Source organism: Mustela nigripes, chromosome 11 (genome assembly GCF_022355385.1).
Source record: "Mustela nigripes isolate SB6536 chromosome 11, MUSNIG.SB6536, whole genome shotgun sequence".
Classification (NCBI taxonomy): Eukaryota; Metazoa; Chordata; class Mammalia; order Carnivora; family Mustelidae; genus Mustela; species Mustela nigripes.
In genome coordinates, this window is record NC_081567.1 from 3,172,604 (window position 1) to 3,198,479 (window position 25,876).

General features: G+C 55.3%; 1 protein-coding gene across 1 annotated transcript in view; it reads left to right on the forward strand.

The window, feature by feature from the left end:
* SDK1 (sidekick cell adhesion molecule 1) overlaps window positions 1–25,876 on the forward strand; it is a 510,153-nt gene that overhangs the window by 467,933 nt on the left and 16,344 nt on the right. Inside the window, exons 35-40 of the mRNA XM_059414328.1 lie at window positions 1,914–2,029; window positions 3,946–4,132; window positions 5,693–5,830; window positions 12,019–12,180; window positions 13,012–13,137; window positions 23,028–23,192. Coding sequence (XP_059270311.1) covers window positions 1,914–2,029; window positions 3,946–4,132; window positions 5,693–5,830; window positions 12,019–12,180; window positions 13,012–13,137; window positions 23,028–23,192 — 894 coding nt within the window. The remainder of the gene's footprint in view (window positions 1–1,913; window positions 2,030–3,945; window positions 4,133–5,692; window positions 5,831–12,018; window positions 12,181–13,011; window positions 13,138–23,027; window positions 23,193–25,876) is intronic.

Here is a 25,876-nt window from a genome sequence, read left to right on the forward strand (position 1 = left end):
AGACCAACAAGCACTGTATCTGGGGTTGTAAATAGCAGAGCCTCCCTAAGTCGGGTCGTCCTGCTGGCACGGAGACTCAAATGCTTTCGGGAACCAAGGAAATAATGCCTCAAAACTGACATGCTCCGCTCTGTGTTTACACGCATTTTTCTCTTCCCTGCTTATGTCGTCATCAAAAAAATCCTTGTTCCCCACAGCATTTTTATGGCACAAAAGCTCTGGGCTGCGGGAGAGCTGGTGAGCACATCACAGCAGCTCAGCTTGGGGACAGCAGTGCATGCAGCTTGGCTGCTTTACACAAGACAGTGGGTGGGTTTTGGCCAGCATGTGACGATCCCAGCCAAGAAGCACATGGCCCTTGAGTTCTGGGAGCCGCCTCGAGCCCCGTTTCTGTGGACCTCCACGTCCAGAGAACAGTCGAAAGCCCAAGCTTTGGGGAGGAGAACCCCGGGGTGGGGGCAGGGGGCCACACACAGAAGGTTCTAACCCACTGCCAGGGTAATGGCCGTGCTCAATTTTGCCTTTCACGTTTTAATTGTACAACAGTAATTTTGCGATAGAGTTGCCGATGGCAAACATGCAAAAGACATTAACTTTATTTATGTTTTGGATTATTAATGTGGCTGTTAAAATTCCTCCAGTTAGTTTTGATTGAATTGTTTTTTTGTGTGATTCTGTTGTTTAATGGAGCGGTAAATAAGAATTTCTGATAATGAGGTCGAGCATCTGTCACAACAACCTGGTGTGGGTTATTAACATTTCCATTAACGGCAGGGTGGGCAGCGATAATTCGGGAGCCGCACAGTTAGAACAAAATAAATAGTCGGTGTCAGGCTGAGTGGGTGTTAATTACTATTTTATTCTACATGGTGGGGGGGAACGGGGTGACTCTCGAAGGTCGTTCTCTCCTGAGAGCATGTGTGGCAGGGCCGTCACCCTCGGACAGCAGCTGTTGTGTCGTCTCCGTGCATGGCCCGGAAATATTCCTGGGCCCACAGATCGAGGCCCCCAGGCAGTTCCTGGGGCCCAGGGGTCCAGCCCAGCACAGACCCGCTGGTGCAGTGCACTGGCAGGCAGGAGAAGGGAGTAGCTCCCAGGGGGGCAGAGAGTGGCCCACCACGCAAGGAATTCAGAAACGGCGCAGAGCTCATAGACGCAAAGGAGACAGGCTCTGCATGTACGCATGTGCTCTCTGAACTCTCCCAGATTCCCGGGGGCCGACGGCCGCAGTGTCCTCCCCACCTCACCAGGCACAGTGTGGCCCTCGGGGCGGGAGGACCAGGTCCTCAGTGTTGGAGCCCTAAGGACCCTCGGAGCAGGGGCACTGGGAGCAGGGCAGTCTGTGCTCCTGACCCCACTAGGGGCCAGGCTTGCATCTGCAGCCCCAGGGAACAGGGCCCCAACAGCATAAGATTTCTGGGATGGGCACGCGGATGTCTTAGTCTCTCCATGTTCCATCCAAAACGCAGTGCCTCTCTCCACTGCTAACGTAGTGACACAGCCCCGAGGCCTGCAGGACCTGCCACTCACTCAGCAACAGGCCCCCAAACGCCCCCGGTTGGTGCTAAAACCACAGATCCTCCCGCATGCGTCACACCTTGATGTCCCAGCAGCCCTTAGCCCAGCCTGGCAGCACCACCCTGCGTCCCACTCCCGAGGCACGCAGATGAGCAGATCATACCCTTGTTTATGAACACTCTGCCAACTGTGTCTCAATAGAATCCGTTTCCTCTGTAATTGTCCAGACTGTATTTTATGCATCTCTAAACGTGATTCTGGGAACGTTTTGCAGGGTTCCCAGGCATAAAAGCTGGACAGCCTGGGCAGGCTCTCAGGAAGCCCCCTCTGGACTTAGGGGCCCTGCACATGTCAGCAGATGCCTCAGCTTCTGTCCTGTGCTGTTTTCTCCTCAGCCCCGGCCATGGCTCCACAGAACATCCAGGTGACCCCGCTCACGGCCAGCCAGCTGGAGGTCTCATGGGACCCGCCACCACCGGAAAGCCAGAACGGGAACATCCAGGGCTACAAGGCAATGCTCTCTCGCATGGTTTGACTCTTCCTTCCAGGTCACTTTTAGGCCAGGATAAGTGGCCTCATTCCCCAGAGCTCCCAAGTACTTTTCTGGAACCCTGGCCACACTTCTTGTCTTTCCAGCAGACATACAGCTGACCGTCCACCCAGAAGGCCACAGGCGATCCTGAGCAGCTGGAACAGGCTTAGCCTGACCTTGCCTTTTGGGCTCGGGGGTGGGGGTCCGGTGCCCTGTACAGCTGGCTTGTGCCCAGCAGTCCCTCCCTCCCAGGCCCAGCCAGGAACCCTTCCAGCTCCTGCACCCACTCTGGGAGCCTCCAGTATCTCTGCTAAGAGTAAAATGGAGCAACCTAAAGAAGAGCAGGTTTTCTAGTGCAGCTCTGCCCTTGGGTTTCTATTGCATATTTCATGAGGTCTGGGGGGGGAGTTCAAGAAGTTGCATTTCTCACACGTTCCCTGGGGGTTCCTAGGAAGCCCACTTTGAGAACCACCACACTCAACTCGGGATTCCACATTAGCTAAACATTTCGGATATGGGGCAAAAGAAAGGCAGTGGGCCGATGGGTGATAACACAGAGCAGGTTCATCCGGCGGGCAGGAAGCCCCCCACGCCCGTCTGCAAGGCCACATCTGTGCAGAGAACTCAGAAGACCCAGCTAGAGCACCCCCAAAGAAAGCGGCCCCGGGCTGATCCCGGCAAACCCCCCCAGCGCCTCCCCTCTGCCGGCCCAGTTCAGTCAGTCATCGGCTTCTGTGGGCCAACCTACCCCGACGACTATTGGGCCAATTAAATGTCCATTTAAAAATGATTTTTGTCAGTGTTTGATGAAAATAAATACCTTCCTCCACGGCAGGGCTGTTACAGTGATGAATGAGGTAATGCGAAGTCCTGTGAGCTTGGAGGCAAGATGCTATTTATGTATGTCCAAAATATGTTTTCTAATTTCCTTAATGATAAAGACATTGAACTTGGGTATTGATCTCAAGTTAGTAAGGCCTGACCAAGTGCAGGATTGGATGTGCGCAGTTGGGAGAGCAGAGGCTGGCCCCCGCCGGGCCGAGTCGGCAGTGCCCGCGGTCAGGGTGCGCACCCATGCGGGAGGCACTCCCCGGCTCTGCGGCGGGCTGCCTTGTGGGCCAGCGGCTCTAAAGGCCTGGCTGGGTTTCAGCCTGCAGAGCCAAGGTGGATCCATGAATGGGTGTTGTTTTTGGGCAGCCGGGCTGGCCCTGGCACAGGGCGGCGGTCCTCGGCCAGTTGTCCAGGGAAGCGATCCTGGACACCTCGTCCAGCCATTGTACTCGGGCATCTACTCGCCCAGGAGCACATATGAACTGGGGGAGGGGAAACACATCTGGGAGAAGCACGGGGCCTTCCCCACAATGCTGACCCCAACCTGGTTTCTCCCCGGGCTATTTTTCATGCCACGTGGATTGAAGACTCACGTGTTGACCTGCCGTGGGAGCACAGGGCTGAGCCTCGGGTTCTCTGCACAGGCTGGAGCAGGGATGAATACAGTCGGTCTCCTCCTGTCCAGAAGACTGAGGAATGGGGCAGAGGCCGTAAGCAAAAGCCCCCAGCTCTGGAAGGGGGAAGGCATTCACGGGGAGCTGGAGGAAAGTGCTACTTCTGTGTTCAGTTAGGCAAAGCTCCAAGGCTGGAAGAAAAACTCAGAAACACAAATTACTGGCTTCCCAAACTGTAGTAGCAGCTGAGGAACCCCTGCCTGACCCTGGCTCAGACCTCCCTCTCCCCTGCTCTCTGCCTTCCCGGCCACAGCGTGGCCCCACCCAGGGGCTTTGGGCTCAGGCCCACGGTCCTGCTTACTGGGCCTGCCCCTTCCCCAACGAGCTCCAAAACAGGGCTGCCACCCCCATCCCCACGGACTGCCTCTAACCTCTGGCTCTTTCCAACAGGTTTACTACTGGGAGGCAGACAGCCAGAACGAAACAGAGAAGATGAAGGTCCTGTTCCTGCCAGAGACTGTGCTGAAGCTGAAGAATCTGACCAGCCACACCCAGTATCTGGTCAGCATCTCTGCCTTCAACGCGGCGGGAGACGGGCCGCAGAGTGACCCCCGGCAGGGACGCACCCATCAGGCCGGTAGGAGCGCAATGTGTTTCCTTCCCCCGGGCTTCCACTGGGCACCCCTCTGCCCCCAAACCTATAGTTGCCCCCAAGCCCAGCTGAAACAGCGGGCCTCACTCTCTGTCCGCACTGCTCTCTGCTCTGCCTGACCTGTAACACACAGCTGTGTGTTGGGTGCCTTCTGGAGAGGCAGGCCTGGGCTCAGTTCATCTCCTTCCCCCAGGGCCTGGCCTCCACCTGCTGTGTCGCGGCCTCCGGTACCGGTGAGAGGGCTGGGAGTGGTGCTTGTTCTCCCTGGGACCCTCTAGGATTGCGGAGGGCAGGCAGACTCTGAGTCCGCACCCAGGCCTCCATCAGGTTCCCTCAGGGAGCTTCTTACTGGGGTCTTGACCCCAGCACGTCCACACCACTGGGAGACCAGCGCCTGTGCACGGAGCCTAGGCCACAGTATCAGGTGCTCCCCGGGTTTCCAGGCCACAGACCACTGGAAGCGGCTCCTGCCACCTTCCTGACTCCTGCTACCAACCAGGCCCAAGAACTCTATGGAGCCGGGGGTCATCCTGCCTGCTGCCCGTCCCCACACACAGAGTGTTTCCAGCCTCATTCTCTCCCACCTCTCAGCTTCCCAAGCAGCCTGGAGAACTTAAGAAGTGGTCAGGAATTCCCAGGGAATGCAGCTGGTCCCGGGGATCTCTGAGAGGTGCTTCGTGTGTGGGACCCAGGAAATGTAAGGCCAGGAGAGCCAGGGACACCTGTCCTGTGCAGGACCATGAGCTCAGCCAGTGAAACCTACCAGGTGCTTCATCTCCTAGAGATGGGGACTCCCGAGCATCACGGGTCCTTCCTGTGAGATGACTGACCAACGGGCAAGGGTGGCTTCCTGAGGGCCTCAGCCAGCAGCCGGGAGGGGCCGCTTCTGGAATCTAAGCTGGGTCACCTGTTACTCCCCAGGGTACCGAGGACTTGGCAGGTCACAGGGTGACTGACGGGAGCACAGCCAGGAAGACATGTGCTGATTTTGGGGATCAGTCTGGACCCCAAAACGCTCCACAGAACCCAGGGAAGGGGGCAGGGAGCAGGCTCTGTCCCTGACCCCATGCCTGGCCCTCCTGGCCCACAGGCAGCTTCTCCCGCCCCAAGTGGCTGGCTGGGGCCCCCCTTCCCCAGCCCCAGGGTGGAGCTCCAGAGGGCCCCCCTGAACCCACAGGCAAGGGAGGTGAGGTGGGCAGGGCCTCCAGCGGCCTCATTTGCTGGAACCAAAGCCAGAAGCCATCTGCCTTTCCTTCTGCTTCTGCCTGTCTTATTCCTCTTTACGCCTCTGTCACTGTGTCTCTCAGGCTCCTTTGCATTTAAACCCCATCATTTTCTCTGCTCTTCTCGGGAGGGTCCCGGTTTCTGATTAATCCTGGGAAGTTCAGAGACGGTCAATAAATCTTTTCATTCCAGAGCGTGGAGACTTACTGAGTTGAAAATAACATCTAATAGCACTTTTATCCTATGCGGAGGCATAGACGTGGATGTAAATGACCAATAAAGCAGCCTGACTGAAAGCCCCTTTATGCTCTGTTCCTCCAGCTCCCGGGACCCCCAGCTTTTTGGCGTTCTCAGAAATAACCTCTACCACGCTTAACGTCTCGTGGGGCGAACCAGCAGCAGCCAACGGCGTCCTACAGGGCTACCGAGTGGTCTACGAGCCCTTAGCACCAGTCCAAGGTGAGGCCTGAGGGGAGCACAGGGATGGCTGGCCTCACTGGGGCACACACGCCACTCCCTAGGCTGACTGTGGGCAGCCTCACCCACAAGAGGCCTGTGAGTCGTGGCAGGGCCGGGACCAGAAGCCCCGCGCCCTGGGCTCCAGAACAGCCCTCTCCTGACTGACTTACAATGAGACACCTTTGACCTTCACCCCTTGATCCAAGTTCTCCTGTTACTGTTGCGTCCCCGTGGGCACCACTTGTTAGGACCACAGGGAGCACAGAGGCCCATCAGCTTCCATGGGCTTCCTAGGAGGGGTGCTGAGCCCCCAGCGTCCTCAGAGGTGTATCTGCTGACACCCTTCACGCCTTCATTTCCTCGAGTCTTTATTAAGCACCTGCTGCATGCCAAGTACTATTCTAGATGCGGGAATCCACAGAGCTGGGGAAGCAGGGGTCCTCACCCAACTGTTTATCAAGATCCTTGCTTCCCTGAGTCCATGAGTCTGTATTCCAGTGAGGAGAGAAGCAATACACCTGCTAATGGTCCGCGATGTGAGGGTGACCAGTATTGGGAGGATCCAGGCACACCGAGCTCCCAGCCCCAGGCGAAGGCCTTCCCAGGGAAGCTCCACTGCTCATGGGCCACTTAGGCTGGGCCCGGGGTCCTGACGCCAAGCCTGAGGAGTGGGGAGGAGGTCACATGAGAACAGCAGGACCGGTCACCAGGGCCGTGTCACCAGGGCCGTGTCACCAGGGCTGAAGCGGCAGGGCCCAAGAGGGTTTAACCCCCGTCATTTTCTCTGCTCTTCTCGGGAGGGTCCCGGCCCCCCTCTGGCTACAACCACAGTCTCAATGCCGTGGAATGAAAAGATTTATTGATCAGCTCCACACTTCCAGGGATCAATCAGCAGAAGCACAGACCCTCCAAGGAGAGCAGAGGAAATACTTGCACACAGAGGAGCCTGAGAGACCCAATGACAAAGGCATAAAGATGAATTTGAGATGGAAAGAGAAGATACAGAAGCTTTGGGGGAGAAGGGGTCGCGGCCCAGCACAGAGGTTCGGGCCCGGGAAGACCAGCGACGCTGCAGCACCTGGCAAGGAGCTTGGAACTGGGGGTCTGGGGGTGAGAAGTGGGGACGGGGCATGCGTGTGTTTGCAGTGGAGACTGCGCACCGCCTAGCAAGGGAAGTGAAGGGAGTAGCCGCGGGCTCGGTCGCTCGCGGGCACAGCCCTGTCCTTGCTGTGTTACTCTCTCTGGCACTGCCGTAATCTCTCCCATACCCCTCGCTCCTCCCCACAAACAGCTGACGTGCTCTCGGAGAGCCCCACAGACTTTGTTCCTCGCCTGCTGTTTGCCCAGCACCGGGCCAGAAAAGGGAGACCAGCCCAGGGCAGGCTCCCCCTGGAAAGACATACAGCCAGACTGTAACCATTACAGATTACTTAATGTCTAGGAGGAAAAAATACAACCAACACATCAAATAATATTGGCACTCCATTTAAAGCCATGATAAAAGTTTCCTTTTAAAATAAGTACGTTCAAGTAAAACAGGGGGTTGATTTGAAGAAAATTTAAGCACGAAATTTTATGTCTTCGAATCTAAAATGCCATTATTGACTATAAAATTCATTGTTATTTTATGAAGTGCTAGGAAAGAAGAAATGCTTGCAGGAAACATCAATCCCAAATCAGAGACACAAAAACATGCAGCGAGAGTCTCACACCGTTGATACACTTTGCTGAATAATCATTGAGGCCGGGCAGGATGTGGCTTGGGAATGGCAGAGGGCACAGCCCTGGCCCCGCGGGGGCTCAGTCACACCTGCTGTGTGCCTTTCAGATCCGGGTGCCTGTCTGGGGACCAAGTGGCCAGGGCGTGGTGGGGGTCAGGGTCCCAGTGGCACAAATCAGAAGGAGCATCTGCATGTGCTCGTAGTGCCTGGACAAAGGGCAGAGAGCCGCTGGACATCGTCCATTCTGTTGCCCAATATTGTGTACACATATGCCCAGGTGTGTACACACATGCACACACAGCATGTGTACCCTAGTGCCACGCAAAGGAGAGAGGGTCACCAAGATTCGCGACCTCCTCACCAAGACAGTGAGTCTGCCCGTGCTCCCTCAGATAAGTGGCTTTTCCAAATCAGGGCAGTAATGGGTTTGCAGAATCTCTAGAAACTCCGTGGCAGGCACCCCTCGACCTGGCACCCAGAATGGCTCCCCAAGTGTTGTAAAAGTACTTGCTGTCCAAGCAAGACTACGGCCATTGTCCCCACCTGATCGCGAGCCACGGCAGGCCCTGCTTTTCTGTCCCCCGAGTTCCGCTGTCCCGATGTCCCAGAACCCACAGCTGGCTCTCCATGTACCTGAACCCACAGCCTCGCCTCACCTTCCAGGGAGATGATCGTGCATGTGGTTTCCCTGGTGTGTTCAGGGTTGTGGTCCAGCAAACACAGCAACACGGCATCACTCACATGATGTAGCTAGACACTCCGGTCCCTCGTGCGTGGCTGACCCGTGGCTTCTCCGTGCTCCCTGTAAACACAGCCCCACATGCATGCCCGTCATCGTAGGTGCGATGGTGCAGCGCACTCTACAGACCAGGCTTGTGTGAAGCACCTGCACGCACTGGTCCGAGTCCTCCCGCGGCTGCAGGGTGCAGCGGCCGCTTTTACTCACATCTCCCTAGAACTCGGGCTTCGAGCCCTTGAGATGGCCACCCAGGGCTACAGGGGGGTATTGCGAACTCGCAAGGAGTTTGAACTGGGGCAGGCTGGTTCGAGAGCCACCATGATGGGGAAACCTCTGGAACGCCTGTACTTCTGCAAGTAAACATGCATGAAGGCTGCAGAGAGGAGCGTACCAAGTGGTCATCAAAGTGTCTCCTGGCCATCTGTGGCGCTTGCCCTTCTCCCTCGAGTGACAACACGTGGAGTCACTTGGAAGCACCGTTTCGCCTCTTCCCACAAGTAATAAGACTGTGGGTCACCAGCATCGTCTCTTCTGTGTTAGGAGGGCTGGTTCCGCCCACCTGGATCTTCCTGGCCTTGGGCAGTGAGCGTGATCCACTCTGAAGTCAGGGCAGGAGGAGAGTTTGGCAGCTCATGCATTTCTCCAGCATCTCGGGGCTCACGGCTTCCTCGGATCCCTGGGGCACTCGAGAGCAAACCGTCCAGACTCCCAAACTTGAACCACGTTGGTGGCTCAGTCACATCCCAGACTCCGTGATTCCTGCTCCGTCGCGTGGCTGGTCCAGGCCTGGGGCTGGTGATGGGAAACACTGAAGCTGCCACTGAGCTCCAGGCTTTCCGCAAGTCAGAGCACCCTCCATTTCAACTGCAGAACCCATCGTGAAACAGCCCTAACCCCCGCTCCAGCCGGGGGTGAGGCCAGCCACGGACCCCCCATGTCCTACCCCCGTCCTCTGGCTTCCCTGGCCCCCAGCCAACGGGCTCTTGCTGAGGAGCAGAGCTCACCACCCTGGTTGACCCTGTGATCTTCTGGGGTGCCCCTGCTCTGCTCCTCACTAACATCAGTGTCACTGTGAGCCTGCCTGGTCGGATGGCATCTGCCAGAATCCCTGGCTTGGCCAGACCACAGCCACCAGTCCTGGCAGAGAACACTGGCCAGGAAAGGGCAGAGCCTCGCCCGTGACCTCTCTCTAGCCTTAGGCCCTTTGGGGCATTTTGACCTGGGGCTGGCGAGGGGCAAGGGGAACTTCAGTTGCTCATGGGACGGTGTGTGTCGTTATATAGTGAAAAGGACCAGATGCTCAGAGACGAGGCCAGAGGGGCTGAACAGAAGGCAGTGATGGCAAACACACAGCTCGGCGTCCCGTGCCTTGCTGAGGTCAGGCTGCCCTGCACCTCAGGCAGGCTCCTGTGGCCCTCACTGTCCCACTTCCATACCGAGCTCTGTCTCTTCTGGATGCAGGCAGGAGTCGGGGGCTCCTCTTGTGGCTCCAGGAAGTCTTCATTGGGTCCCCTCCCCTAGGGCAGCAGCTGGTCAAACTGCTCCATGTGCAGGGCCCTAGAGTGGGGGTCTCCTGGAGAAACCCAACCCCTGTTGCCCTCATGCTGGATCCAGATTTCCAACAGGAAATCAAGAAAATAGCAGGTGGGTCTCTGAACTGTTTGTGGTTCTTCCCGATGCCCCAGAGATGGAGCGGCCAATATAGTGAAAACCTCAGGCATCTTTCCTGGAGGGCTAGAGTCCTATGAACTCTGCGGGAATGCTGGCCCTCTTGCAAAGATCGCAGAAGACATGACGTGTGAGTTTATACACGTCTGTGCCATCAAGAATGGGGGACGCTGTGAAATGGTGATGCCGAGTAGTGGTGGTTCTACTGACTGCTTTTCCTGCCTCCTGGCCCAGGCGCTGGGTGGTGCCTGGGATTCACGCAGGCAAACTCACCAGCCCGGGCCAAGGCGGCAGAAAACCCAGTAGCCTCCCCCTGCCAGTGGGCCCCGGGGGTCACTCCATCGAGAAGATGGGCCCGCCTCATCCTGCCTCCCCAGGGCCAGTCCCATGGTCATGGTGGGGAGCACCAAGCCACGCAGAGCCTGAGTCATGTTCTTGGGGAACGGATTTTATGGCAGAGCTACTTTTATGTTTCTTTTTAATGTTTTAAACGGTAGTATTTTATGTGATTGCACCCCAGGGCTTTGTAGTGCAGGGCACGGTTTAAAAATTGACTAAATAAATAAGATTCTGACATCGTTGAGATGCAGGGGAGGTCGGACCAGCTCTACCACCTAGTGGGATGGAATTCACAAAATCTGCACATGGCTTTGTTTCTGCTCTGGGGAAAAGGAAGGCATTTGTTAATTAAAAAGAGGGGAAGTGCTATGCAGAATAACTTTATATCCAAGAAGATCCCACACATTTGCAATGATGGTCATTGTGCAAACTGTCATCCCGAAACCCCTTTCTTGAGCCATGCAAGGTGAGGAGGGCAGCCTCTCAGGGCAGAAATGGCCCAGAAACCTCAGATTCAGAGGTCACTCAAACATGGTAAGAATCATTCTGAAAGAGTCTGGAAGAGACTCATTTAGCTGAATCAATGTTCTGTACAAGGCATGGTGTGAAAACAGTGAAACTGCCAGAAGGTATTGGGACAACTGTAGGACAAGAGACATTGGCTTTGATGACTTTGAAGGGTGAACCCGTTTTGTAATAAAGAACACACTTCGTGGGGCTCTTCTGAGTTCAAGGCTACACGTGGATGAAGGGTGGGGATAGGACCAGCCATCCACACAGAGGGCAGGCCCGGCCACAGCCACCCTGGACGGTCCGTTTGCTCTCCTGGCCAGCTCTCCTGGCTAATGTCAGAGCAGGGTGCCCTTTCGTCCTCCCCCAGGGATGCCCCATCGACACACATGGGGTGAAAATTCTCAGAAATCCTGGCCTTGGAGCTTACGAGACTTTTTTTGAACACGTCATCTTCAAACTGGTTTAACCAGGGAGCCCCATTTCTGTCCTGGAAAACGCTGCAATCATATAATTTTCACTATGCGTCTTCCTCCCCAAATGTTAAATCTTGATTTTCTCATGACACAGAATACAGCCAACAACACGTTCACTTCATTTATGTCCGCGACCTGTTGTCTGTCTGTCCTCCTAGCTCGATCAGGGCTTCGATATTTGGTATGGTGGTCTTTCTTCATCCTTGCTTCCAAGTCCAAGGACCAAGTTCTCACTTGTGGCTGGGGGGCCTTTAGGCCACAGGTTGGCCAGCCCAGTCGGGCTGGAGACCCCTCTTAGGGGGTCTCTTAGGGGGTCCGTGCTCTCTTCTCCAGAATTGGGAAGCTCTGGGTCACCAAAATAAGCAACACAGAGCCTGTGCGGCGCAGAGTCCGTGGGGAGGGGAACCTGACTGGGGCATGAGGGGAACCTCTCACGGGGGAGGGGAGCCTCCCCGGCACAAGATGGGACTTGTGGGCCACCTCCCTGCGTCGCCCCATGAGGCTGGTTCTTCCCTTTGCTAGCACCACTTATCAGCCTTGAACTCTAATTACACTTATCTGTGCTGAAAATTGGCCATTACCACCACTTAAACTCCTCCTAATTGTAAGAAATCCTTCCTTTGCAAGTAGGGGCCACCGTCACTGTTGTCACGGCAACATGGGTGGAACTCCTGGCGCTTCTGACTCCAGACACCCCTCCTCCCCCGCGCCTTTGCTCTCTCTCTGTGGTTGCAGGAGTGAGCAAGGTGGTGACAGTGGACGTGAAGGGGAACTGGCGCCGCTGGCTGAAGGTGCGCGATCTCACCAAGGGAGTCACCTACTTCTTCCGCGTGCAGGCGCGGACCATCGCCTACGGGCCCGAGCTGCAAGCCAACGTCACAGCCGGGCCAGCGGAGGGTAAGTGGAGCTCCGCCCAGGGCCCCTTGTCCACTGCCGTGCCAGATGGGCCCGTCCTCACAGCAGCCCCGGTGGTGGTGGCCCACCAAGAGCAACAGAAACACAGAGGTCTTTCGGCAGCAGGTTATCTTCAAAAGCTCCTGCCAGCACCAACCTCTCCAGATGGACTTGTTAAACAGAGATGAGCAAATTCCTAGGTCTTAAACACGTAATGTTCAGGGCTATTTTCTGGAAAGCCTTGGAAAGAACAAGTGAATTTTTTAAAGGTTTATTTATTTACTTTTGTTGGAGGCAGAGGCAGAGGGAGAGGGAGAAACCCAAGCTGACTCCCCACTGAGCATGGAGCCTAACTCAGGCCTCGAACTCATGACCCTGAGATCATGAACTGAGCCAAAAGCAAAAGCCCACCCAGTTGTGCCACCAGGCACCCCCAAAATGAGTGAATTTTGGAAATAAGATATACAAAAGAAGTGTGAAGTCTTCACATCGTGCAAAGAAGCCCCATAGCTTCCCACTTAAACGATTCTGGCCTTTGCTTGCATTCTCAGCAGGGCGAGGGTGACAGGATCTAGGTTCACGGCAGGCCCACCACATGCCAGGCACAGTCCTAGGCCTGTTGCATGGCTTGTCTCTGTTCACATCTGGCCCACCACTGGCCCCATGTGAGGCCACTGTAGCCTTCCCACATCTGGGATGAGCAGAGTGTGACCGGGCAAGGCTAAGCCATCTGCCTGGAGAAGCAGACAGCCTGGACAGGGCAGGCACCATCTGGGGCATGAGGAGCCCCCCGAGTGCCAATCTCCACCCTCCCCTGTCTCTTTTACCCCACAGGCTCCCCAGGGTCCCCCAGAGATGTCTTGGTCACCAAGTCAGCCTCCGAACTGACCCTGCAGTGGACCGAGGGGAACGCAGGCAGGACGCCCACCACCGGCTACGTCATCGAGGCCAGGCCCTCAGGTAAGGGGTGGGGCCGGGACACCTGTCAAGGTGGACGCCTGAGAGTCCGAGCCCTCGGCTTCCTCACAGCCTTTTCCTAACAACACAGACATGAGGGGAACTTGATGAAATGCTAGGCATGTCTCTCTCTCTGCTCCGTCACCTCGTGGGCATGAGAGTCTCCGTGTTTCGCCACAGCGTGCGTCCCTAGAGGCGTGGTCATTGTCATCCTCAGAAACACACACGCACAAACTTGGGGACAATTGCATACGCTTCCTGTTCGCGGTGGGAATCCAAGAGTGTTTCCAGGGGCTCATCTCGGGCTCTGCATCTTTGCACCCAGTTGAGCCCCACTCCTTTGTGATCACAGTGAAGCCCACAAGTCATGTGTCCCATCTTTAGGCTCCTGAAAATGAGGTCTAAGGTCTATTCCCTGCCCTGTCCGCCCTAAGGGTTTTCGCTCCCTCCCTCCCAGCAAGCGGTAATAACGAAGCACGGACATTATTGGAAAATCCGTCTCTGCTGCGCTGAGCCAGTCCTTAGTCCTTGGAGCTAGGGGGTGTCACCAAACACAAAGAACACAGAGCACGTCCAGTGACCTTCAGAGGGCGGCACATTTAATCGTATCTGAGCATGAAAACCCATGGTGTGCCAGGGCTGCCAGCAGAAAGCTCACCGCCGGAGCCCGCCCACGGCGCTGGGCATCGCTATAGTAGGATGTTTCAAGAAGCCGTTGGACTGAGAGGGAAGGTCCGCAGGGTCACATTCATCCCTGTGTCAGACTGCCGGACAAACTGCTTCTGAGAGATGACTAGTCGCAAGCCCCTCCCAGAAAGTCCTAAGTAGAAAATCTGGTGCCTGAGACCAAAACAGCATCCTTTAAGGGCGATGTGAAAAATTCTTTGGCTCAAGCACTTGCATGTTCAGCGCGTCCACCCAAGGGGTCCTGGGAGCTTGTATTGAACAAGGCACTTGGTCTGTTCTGGAAGCAGGGGTCTCAAATCGGTGATGGGCCTTCTGCATCCACTGGGCCCCCTACCAGCCTGTCGCTCTGAAAGTAGGCAGCCCCGAGAGTGGACAGCAGGTGCCCCGCTGAGGACATGTGATTCCCGAGCACTTTCTGAGACTTCAAGACCTTCAAACACGGGCCCAGTGAGGTCTGGGCCCAGCCGAGAGCCATGGGGGCCGCATCTACCCCAAGGAAGCAACTCGACGCTTTTCTCCCCGAATCTGGGGAGAGCATTCATTGCAAAGGTAGCTTTGTGAGCTATCAGGCCCAGCAAGGGGCTCCTGAGAATTCCTGAGATCCGTGGACATCACTGACCCCTAACTGAAATCCAGTTTGTCCTTGCCTCGTGAGCACAGGTGTGTTCACTTATTCTGGCTGCCAGAGCCCCGGGGCCCACACTGGGCAGAGGTCCTGCCTCTGTCTGGAGGCTGGGCAGGCGAGGGCAGGGCATGGCGGGGGAGGGGGGGTCCTCTGAGGCCGTGAGGGAGTGTCTCTTCCATCCTGTCTCCCGGCTTCAGGTGGTTTGCTCTCAGTCTAGGTCATTCTTTGCCTCATGGAGGCCTCACCCCCATGCCTGCCTTCTCCCTGGGCGCCCTTCTATCCCCGTGCCTGGCTGTCTCCTTTTAATGAGGACACCGGTCATACCGGGTTAGGCACCCCCCCAAGACCTCGTCTTGACTAATTATATCTGCAAAGACCCTATTTCTGAATAAAGTCACATGCTGGGACATTGGGGATCAGAACTTGAGCACGTGAGTTTTGGGGGGACACCATTCAACCCCCCCCCACCACAGTAGGTAAGAAACCACAGGCATAGCTGAAGAGCCTGCGGAATTGGCAGCAACAGAAGTCACGCTGCTTCCCACCCCATCCCGGCCTCACAGGCGCCTCACAGCATGGCTTCCCTCGTCGTCTGAACACTGCCCAGACCTCATCACCCAGCGTGGCCCTGGCATTACAGTGCCCCCCAAAATCCAGGCCTGTGTACCCGCCTTCCAGAGAACCACGTAGCCCAACAGGTCACCCAACAAAAACCACCCATGACCCACATGGTCCGCAGTCCAGGGAGACGGTGCTGCCGGGAACCTTCGGTCACCTCTAGGTACTTACAAGCATTAACAGCATAACTGGCTTCCCTTCATGTTTTATGCAACTAAAGCCATTCCGAGAAGGTGTCCCTTCAGAGTCAGCAGGCTGCCAATGGAATCTCTGGCCCGAGAAAATGTGAGAGGCCTTGCACTAGAGGACACACAAACACAGCGGACCCCTGCCAACTCCCCTCCTTCTGCCGAGGGATTGCTCCCTGACTAGAATGTTAGGACCATCCCCCTGCCAACCCCCGCTGAAACAGCGGCTGTGACAGGACCTCAGTGGGGTCCCTGGGGTGACGGGAATGCTCCATGTCTGGGCTGTGTCAGCAAGACGATCCTGTTGGCGGACTCCAGAGAGAGGACACATGGTTTCTCTCTGCATGATTTCCCGTAACTGCATGCGGTTCTGTTTACAATTATCTCAAAATGTAAAGCTCAGCTTAAGATTTTAAAAATACATATATATACACACACGTGTATCCCACGATGATGTCCTAAGGAGTCAAGGGCAACAGCACATCTTTGGAAAGGGCATCTCCGGGTCAGAGGTCAGCGTGGGGAATGGACCATGTCAGCAGCCAGACATGGCTGCATGGGCTCAGAATCCTAGCAGAGGAGAGCATATTCTGGCATCTTCTGAGCAAAAGGGAGGTTTTGATTCTCAGGCTTCTCATGGGGTTAGCATAACTTCCATCTACCCTAAAGAAGGAAGCAGGTGGCCTGTTGGAAGGAGCACAGCTTTGGGCAGTCTGCACGGTGGTGTGAAGAGCCAACCAGGACGCGGGGCTAGGTCTCGCACTGAGCCTCGCTCCCCGAGGGCCTTGGCCGGGTGGACACCTCCAGAGATCCGCAGGACCCTGAGCTCCGTCAGTTGGCGCCACAATGAGGAAACCGACCCCCGGGGACCACGATGCAAAAGGAGGCTGACCTGTGAGATGCTGTCTTGTTCCATGAGCGCTGAAGATTTCACTTCTGCTCTCTTCTGCCCAATTTCCCCTTTTGTACCGTGGACCGAACCAGAGCGGCCTCGGGGTTCGCCATCTCCCCACAGAGGGGTGCCTCCTCCCTCCCGTGACAGAGGCCAGCAGCAACTCAGAGGCAAATGAAATGCTTTTATGGATTGTCAATATTTAAACACCTTGCTGGTGCCTTAGGGCTTTGGATCTCAGCTGTCATCTATTACAGGCCTCATTACACAAAACATTAAATGCTCTATCTTATTTTCTCCACTGAAGCTCTCTGGCAAGACTTTCTCCAGGCAGGGGAGTGATTTTCGAGGGGAGTAGGGATCTGGGAGATGGGCCCAGGTTGCCATGAGGAGGACTTATTTTTGATGGAGTCCACCTGGCCCCCGCGGGTCCCTGCCACCAAGTGTCTGGAGAGCCCGAGTCACTTGTCTGCTGGGTCTGCCATCTCCCCACCCAGGCAAGTCTCCGCCTTGCACCAGGGAGACAGGCAGCTCATCAGCTTAGTGGCTGGTGCCACGAGGCGCCCAGCGGGCTGGGGCAGGCAGGGGCAGGTGGCAACACAGCCTCTTCCTCTCCTGCACTGTCACGGTAACCGCTGCAAATTCCGCGGGGTCGCCCCACTGCCCACTTGACAGCAGCTAGGAGATTAGCGTCTTGGGCCAGAACGCGGACTCTCTCCTTCCCGGGAAGGACAGTCAGTGAGCGCACGGAGCCAGGGACAGCCTTGCGAAAGAGGCCCGTCTAGGGTTGTGCTACGTTTCCTCCGAGTCCGTGTCGCAAAGTTCCCCGGAAGGCCATGGAAGCTGTGCAGTGGGCTTATGCAGATGATTTATTTACACAAATTATCCCAAGGCATTTTATTGTGTAGCTCACGAAACCAAATTTACATATTTACACAATAGACTGGAATGGCACTAAAGGAGCTATAAATATATTTTCCTCTCCGAGGCAGCCGTGAAATTCAAGTTTAGGACCGACCCGGCGCAGGCAGCGCTTTTTCACGAACAGGGTGGTTAGCCCGGAGCAGAGAGCTGGCCCGCCAGAGGACAGGCCCCTGGTCCCGGGCCCTGATCGCACCCCACCACCCCCACACACACACCTGTCTGCGTCTCCCCGCTCTTTTTGTTCATGTTCCATCTTTGGCGCTGGGACTTTCCGGCTGAACAAAGAAGAAATTCAGCCTTATTCCAAAGGTTTAAAACCGATGGAAATCCCCAAGTCAGCAAATGTGGCAAGCGGGAGGCCGGCGGGCGGCTGCCGCTGATCCAACCTCCCCGGCCCGGCGCTCCCTCCTGTCCTCCTGCCCGGTGCCGGCCTCCTTCTGGGCATAGGTACCCTTTGCTTCTAGACCTTCATCTCATTTTATCTCCTGCCTTCAACCAGATCAGATAAAAGGTGATTTTTTTTTCTTTTTTCCTCAAAGGTATTTAGCCTCATGTTTGAACCCCACTGCTTCAGTTAGATTTCGAACGGAGACTGACCACTGACACAGAGAGAAAAGGCAGTGTTTAAGAAATAAATAGCTGACAGGCCTCCCTTTGCTCCGGGCTGCGGGCTGACAGTCACGTTGCTGGTTGCGTGAGTTAGTGGAACCAGAAATCTGGGGCCCGTGAGTGACAGTTTCATTCAGCATGGAGACCCTGTTTAATTGTCCATGAAATCAAACTTTTGTGGGGGCCTGGCGTCTGTCTGAGTACCGGCAGCACACAGCTCGGTTCCGGGCGTTGGAGGGGTAAATTGAGCGGCCCGCCGATGTGCCTGAGCTGGGCTCCATCTCAATTGAGAAGAGAGGTGTTCATGTTTCCAGGTTTATTAGGACATTATCTGGGAGCAGATGTGCCTCTTGCTGCCGGGCGGAGGGGAGGCGGGGGCCACAGGATGAGAAGGGACACGTTCTGTCTGCTGTAGGCAGGTGGGCTCCGAGGCGGCCAAAGCTATTAGGTGGGAAAAGGGCTCTTTCTTTCTTTCTTTCTTTTTTAAGATTTTATTTCTTTCTTTGAGAGAGAGAAAGAGAGCACAAGCAGAGGGAGGGGCAGAGGCAGAGGGAGAAGCAGACTCTGCCGAGCAGGGAACCTGACACCGGACTCGATCCCAGGACCCTGGAATCATGACCTGAGCCGAAGGCAGATGCTTAACCATCTGAGCGACCCAGGCGCCCCAAAAATGTTCTTTCTTTAAGGACCTTTACTATCAGCCTCTCCGCCTGTTTAGGGCACAGAGAAGGCCGTGAAGGCAGCAAGGACAAAGCAAAGAGTTCACATTCCTTAAAGAAACACGCGACCGCTGAGGAGCCAGACTGTGTGTGCGCCTCCCTTGAGGCCGGTGGGACTTGGGGTGCGTGACCAATGGGATCCCCATAGGAACTCTTGCAAGGTTCATTATGCAGCAGTGTCCCACGCACTTACCTTGCCGGGGGCGGGGGTGGTAGCGAGAGTCCGGGCAGGTGCTCCCTCAGGCGTCCAGGAATGGGGAGGGAGGACTGGCCCCACACAAACGTGATTTGGGCTCGCTCCCCGCCCTGGACCCCCCTCCCACAGACATCAGGAGGTGTCCGCCTGAAGGCCAGCCAGGACATTCAGAGCCCTCTGCCAGCCGGGGACTCTGCACCAGACACCTGGCAGTCAGGGAAGCGGCTTTGGAAGACACTTCTGCTCTTCTCTTCTGGCCCATCCTGAGTTTCCCAGGAACGTGATGGAGGAGCTGTCCGAATGGGGAGGGAAAGCCAGGCTGGGGTCCCCTGAGCGTCCCGGCACGGGGCAGCCTCACCTGGGGTCCGGAGGCTTGCTGAGTCAGATCCCCAGAGCGGCCTGTAGTCTGTGCAAAGACAGGCACGCCTCCCACGTGTTGGTTGAGATGGGAATCCAGCGCTGGGGATTATCCCAGTGCGTGGAAAATCAGTTGCACAAACCTCATTATAGCTAATAGTTCTGTAATGTTATTTTCCCCCTAATTTGTAGAGATACTTTTCTCCATCATTGATTTATTGAGATATTTAACGGCATAATACAAATGAGAAAAGCAATCCGCGGCGGAAACAGAGTGGACGCGTCAACAGCTGGCCGGCTTTCCTTACCCACTCAGGACCACGATGGAAATGTTAGTGTAGATAGATCACCCGGTGAATTACAAGCGATGGCCAAAATGCCGAATGCGCTAATTTGGAGCTATGACAGAACACTTAAAATAAAATGTGGCTTTTAGGTGATGGCAGAGGAAGGGGAAATAATTTTTTTTTCTTTGGTAGCAGGAAAGCATTACAGAAACATTAATGCAAAAGACACTCAGGGAACCCACTCCAGAAGAGTTCAGACCCACTCAGAACAGTCTGAGAATACCTCTCACGCTTAGCCCCTTCATTGCAATGGTTTAAGCAACATTCATTTAAAAGAGCCTATTTTTTTTTCTCTTTAGTTTCTTGAGTAGCATAAAACAGTCTACTCTTTTATTTTATTTTTTTTCTAAGATTCTATTTATTTGAGAGAGAGAGGGAGAGGCAGTATGGGGGCAGAGGGAGAGAGAGAATCTCAAGCAGACTCCACACTGAGTGCAGAGACTGACGGGGCTCGATCCCACAAGCCTGAGATCATGACCTGAGCTGAAATCAGTAGTTGGATGCTCAACTGACTAAGCCGCCCATGTACCCCTGTCAGTCTTTTTAGAGGAAAAACACTGCCCAATTCAGTCCACATTTAAAGCCCTTAGAATAGTGACTTACTCATAGTAAGTGCAAATAAAATGGGGTGGGCATTCACTAGAAGCCTGCTTGTGCTAGGTCCTGCAAAGGACTATGGAGATACGTAGATGGATGGATGGATAGACAGATGGTGGAAGAAAGGAAGGAAGGAAGGAAGGAAAGAATAAATGGCTGGGCGGGGAGGTGGATGGACAGATGGGTGGTGGACGGATGGGAAGATAATCACATCAATAGGTATTTATGGAACTCGTGAAAACCTCGAGGGCCCAATGATGCTTCCACTGGTGGAAGCAAGCATCTCTTGCTGGAGGATGGGCGTGAGGTCAAGAAGAGTCTGAAAGGGAAGAATGACCTTGTTTAGCTGCGTCCACCCCTGCCCTTGAACTTAACGAATTGCTCATCTAAACAGAAATCTCACCTGATTCCCCGATGGTGGAACAAGGCAAAGAGTGAGAACTTCAGTATCTGTGGAACGATCACGTGCGTGGATGGGAAGCAGCAGAGCAGGGGGCGGGGCCCCGGGGGCTCCCAAGGCACAGGGAGTGGCTTGTGGAGAGAAAATGCACTCTCTGCCCCCATTACTCCCCGATCATTCTTGTGCAGAACATCTGAATGAACATCTTAGACAGCCATCATTCCATGTGCAAACCTCAACCCGTTAGGGCCAGAACGGGGAGACTTGAAGCTATGGCTTGCCATTTTGACATTATTAGTGGTAATGGGTACCTTGGTGAGAAATGAGTGTAACTGTGAATATTTAGAAACAAATAATCATTGCGCTCTCTTTCTGCCTCTGCAGAGGTTTGTGCCTTTAAAATCTCATTCACATCTGTTCCTTCATTAACCTGTGGCGGTAAGGACTTAATCGGTGCAAACTCTAAATCCTATGCAAATATGGACTTGTACACTAGCAATTTTCTTTCTGTGTGCCGTTGGGCTAATCCACTTGAGCATATCTGGTGTTCCGAGGCGCGTGATAAGGTTGATGCCAGATAACCCTCAGCTCCCCGGAAAGCTGTCTGTGCGTGAGCACGCATATTCAAGCGCGCCTCTCCTCGCCAGATCTTCTGCTCTTTTTAAAAAGATCACATACCTGTGCCTGTAAAAGAAATTATAATTCATAAAGGATCAGCACTTCAAATGAACATTTTGGGCTCGGAGCCCACTTTTTACCAAAGCACCTCCTTCGAGATTGGGTTTATATATACGCAGGCCATGCACAGTTTCCCCTATGTATCGCACTGTTAGAAGCACTTTACGGATAGAACCTTGTTTAACCCTCCAAACCGATCTACGATGTAGATGCCTTTGTTGTCACTATTCTGCAGTTGAGGCCCAGAGAGGTTGGGTGCTCCACCTAAGGTCACACAGATGAGGCATGTTAGGGCCAGGCTTGGCACACACACTTTCTAGACTCTAGTCCTCTTTCAGCCACAGTGCTGTGCTCTCTATGAGGTTTTGATGACCGACACCGCTGATCACGTTCCCTTGGCCCTGTTGGGAGATGCCTACAATCTAGAGTCCGATCTACTGGCTTCCTGTCTTTCTGCATCTTCACTTTCTGGCTTTAATGTCAACTTTATGAATGTTTTCCCATGTGTCAGGGTTTAGATAAATTCAATATGTTTATTGTGGCAAAAAATACATAAGATAAAATTCACCGTTGTGACCCCTTGTAAGTGCGGGGTTCAGTGGCATTGAGAATATGCACTCTAATGTGCAGACATCACCACCATCCGTCTCCGGAACTTCTGCATCTTCCCAAACTGAGACTCTGTCCTCCTGAACCCATAACTCCTCCCCTCTCCCAGCCCCTGGCCCCTGGCCCCGCCATCCACTCTCTGTGTCTGTGATTTTGACACGTTCGGGGGCCTCCTATAAATGGGGGTCTCACAGTGTTCATCCTTCTGCATCCGGCTTCTTTCACAGAGCATCACGTCCTCCAGGTACACCCGTGTTGGGGCCGGTACCAGCATTCCCTTCCTTTTTAAGGCTGAATGCTATTCCATGGTGCAGACGGACCACATTGTTTATCTATTCATCTGTTGACAGATGCTTGGTTGCTGCCACCTTTTGACTATTGTTAATAATGCCATGAACGGGGGCGCCTGGGTGGCTCAGTGGGTTAAGCCGCTGCCTTCGGCTCAGGTCATGATCTCAGGGTCCTGGGATCGAGTCCCGCATCGGGCTCTCTGCTCGGCAGGGAGCCTGCTTCCTTCTCTCTCTCTCTGCCTGCCTCTCAGTGTACTTGTAATTTCTCTCTGTCAAATAAATAAATAAGAAAGAAAATGGGTTAAGAAATTAAAAAAAAAAAATAATGCCATGAACGTGGGCGTGCAAGTGTTCAGAATTCAGTATGTGTTTGTCTCATTTGCGCTCATATTCTGTAGCATCGGGGCAGAGATGAAAAAAGCAAGCTGGGGTCCGGGCAGGTCAGATGCTGCAGCCAGTCCAACGGATGAGCAAAGTGGAGGGCACCTCTCAGGGGGTTTGGTGTGCGCCGGCAGGGCAGAGTCCCGAAGGTGAACAAGGACAGCCCCTGACCCCCCGCATCTCTATGCCGGTTGTCCTGAGCACCTTTCCTCCCAATGAGCCGGTGACATGTCTGCCCACAGCCTCACCGCGCTCACAGCTGGCTGGTAAAGACACTGTCGTGTAGTTTTCTCTCTGGGCCTCTGGTGGGATTGTCATCTCCAGTTAGGATGGGGGCGGCAGGTGCTCCAAAGAACCCAGAACCCTGGCTCGGGTGTGCGGGACGGCAGGAGACTGATGGGCAGGCTGGCCAGGGAGGCGGGATCCTGGGGCCGGGAGGGACCACGACCAGCCAGAAGGGAGCCAGAAACCCTCAACAGAAGATGACATAAGTCAGAAACCAGAGGGAGGCCTGGAGTCTGATGGGATCCGATGGGATCCGACGGCAGGGAGAACGTTCAGCAACACGCCACTGTGCACCAGCCTGCAGCTGCAGCAGAGCCTGTGCACGAGGAGAGGGCTGGCCCCCTCCCTGCCTGCGGCCCCCGGCCGCGCACCCCACCTCTGGCTCTCATGTCACGGGGGCTCCGTTGGTGAGGGCGGCAGGGAGCTCACAGCGGCGCATCGGAAGCAGAAAAAGAGCACCCCTCCCCTCTCCCCTTGTGTCATCTCTGCAGATGAAGGCCTCTGGGACGTGTTCGCGAAGGACATCCCCCGAGGCGCCACGTCCTACACTGTCAGCCTGGACAAGCTCAGGCAGGGAGTGACCTACGAGTTCCGGGTGGTGGCCGTGAACCAGGCGGGCTATGGGGAGCCCAGCAGCCCGTCCACGGCCGTGTCAGGTAGGGAGCCCTGTCCAAGCAGGGGACACTCTGGGTACAGTTCTTCCCTTGGAGGGGGTGGGGAGGGCTGGGAGCCGTGGTGCAAAGAAAGAGGACAGCGCCCCGCGCCGTGCAGGTACCAGCAGCACAGGCCCAGCCTGGAGAACACGGTACTGGGGGAGCGGGCGCCACCGGGCCCCTGACTGTCCTCACCAGGCTGCGTTTAAGCAAGTCTTAATTTCTGTTTCATTTTTTCCTAATCAAAGACCCAGGCCAGAGTCGGAGCAGTCAGCCTGAGCTAAGCACTGTCCTGTCTATCCATCCATCCAGGGGAAGGCAGCCCCCAGCCCCTCCCGTCAGCTGAATGCTCCTTACTGGGCAGGCTTGGGCAAAGTCCCGGCAGCTACGGGGAGGGCTGGGGTGTCTTAGCACCTGACCCAGGTGTGTCTGATCCAGGCCTCCCCTGAGACTGCTGAGGGGCCCATGTGCCTCCCGGGCCAGTCACCAACCGGTACAAAGACCCCCAGGCTCCACTCTGGGTGGAAGAGGCAAGGTTTCTTTCCCAGAGCTCATGGGGTGCTGATGACAGACTAGCTGCCCTCGCCAGCCCTATGGCAAGGGGTGTAACAGATGCGGGGAAATCAGGAAGGGCTTCTCAGAAGAGGGAGCATGTGTCTGGCTGGAGAAGAGTGCATGGGGGTGAGGCCACAGGGGAAGAGAGCAGCAGAGACAAAGTCCTCGTCGTGAGACAACAGGCAAGGAGGGGAGCAGAGGCCAGCTTCTGCCCCGCCTGCACCTGGCGTTCCTGGGGTTGCCTGGAGGACGATCCTGCAGGGACCCCATCCAACCCAGTGGTGATGCCGCCTGGGGCTCTACTGTTGATCTGCCAGGCAGCTGGAGGGATTGCAGGGAGCAGCGCGGAGGCGATTAGAAAGGGAGCTGGCAACCCACCGCAGGCAGGGGACAGGCTGGGCGTGCAGTTGTGGAGGAGGCAGGGAGCAGGTGTGGCTCAGGCAAGGGGGCAGGCGAGGCCAGAAACCACATGGGGTGTTCCTGGGACCAAGAGAAACACATTGTTCTTCCCCAGCCTCTAGATTCGTTCAAGATGCTGACTGCTCTTGTTTAAACTGAAAATACCTTCTGTCCCTCTTTGCCATGACCTTGGAGGGAGCACAGTACCTGCGGGCAGTCTCGGACCCACGAGTCCTTGCGGATCGTGGCGGGGTCTGCCAAGAGAAGCCCCAGCACGCCATGGGCTTCCGTAGCAGTAAGATGTAGCAAAATCAAAATCTTCTCATTTCCATCACTTTCTTATGAAAGATTTAACATGCCCTCCAGAAGAGAGACTAGAATAAGGACACCCTGGGCACCCCTCACCCCAGTCGAGCAAGTCAAGGTTTGCCCCTCTTGGTTCCTTTGTGGAACCCAGGTAAAGCAATTCAAAATGCACAGAGCCTTTCATTGCACACACACACAGCCAGGGGCAAAGGCTCCTTCCTGCAGGAGAACACAAGCCCCTCGCCCTTCTGTTCATGGAGCCCATGGCCGGGCTGTCCTCTGAAGCCCACTGCACGCCCTTGCCAACCGCGGCTGCCAGTGGGACAGTGGTCAGCTTCCTCCATCCTTCAGGGCAGCAGCCCTGACCGCAGATCTGTGGGGTCTTGCCCCAGGGGCCAGGAGTAGGGTCCTGTGGGCACCCAGGCCTTTCTTTTCCACGCCCACCTGGGTGGCCATTTGGAATTTGTTGGCTCATTATACAGAGTAATTAATGTGCAACCTGAAAACCACTGATATATTTTGGATTCAAAATGCTGTCGTGTCCCAGGAAGCCCTGCACCGTTGCATTACCCAGAGGCAGCTCCCCGCTCTTGTCCCCAGTGTGCACAGTCTTTACCCAACCGGTGAGAGATTTAACGTAAGGCAGAAGCGTCTTCTGGGGGCTTCAGCAGCTGGGAGGCGGACAAGGGCTTCCTATTCTGTTGATCTGGTGCCTCCCAGCCAGCTCCCCTGCAGGGGGCTTGTGGAAGGCACCAGCGGGACCCCAGGGCCATCCGGCATCTCCCAAGCAGCGAGTCCCATGTCTCTGTTCTTAGTAAACAGAATAAAACATGAGTAGGAAGGGTGTCCTCCTTCAAAGCAACTTTTAAGTGAAACTATTTGTTTCTCAAAAAATGTTTCCCAAGACGGGGGCCAGTGGTTCTGCTCAGTTTTGCAGGAGGCAGGAAATACAGCACAGCGCAGGCCTTGGGGAGTCCCGTGGTGGCAGAGGCCTGCAGAGAGGGCTTGCAATCAGCAGTGTTCATGCAGGTGTAGACGGAATCCGCCTTGGGTGGGAGCAAGAAGGAGTCAGCTCATGGGGTTCACGGGCTTGGACTGAGCCCCAAGGCTCATATGGGCCACACTGAAGACTTTCAGGAAGGGATGCTTTGTTTCCATCGAGGAAGATCTCTCTGATGACAGTGTGTGGCTGAATGGTTGGGGGGGATGTCAGGAGGAGGGGAAGCCTCCAGAAGGGGCTATAGGGTAGCGGCCGTCGTAGAGAGGGGTAAGGGGCCCCAGGGGCCATCTGGGAGGGAAGCCTGAGCACTGAGGATCAGAGACATCCAGGCTCGCTGGTCCTTCCTCCGTTTCCCCCGGACAACATCCATAAGCAGATAAAATCGGGGGATATGGCGTGAAGCATGGTGTGGACGGGCAAGGACAGG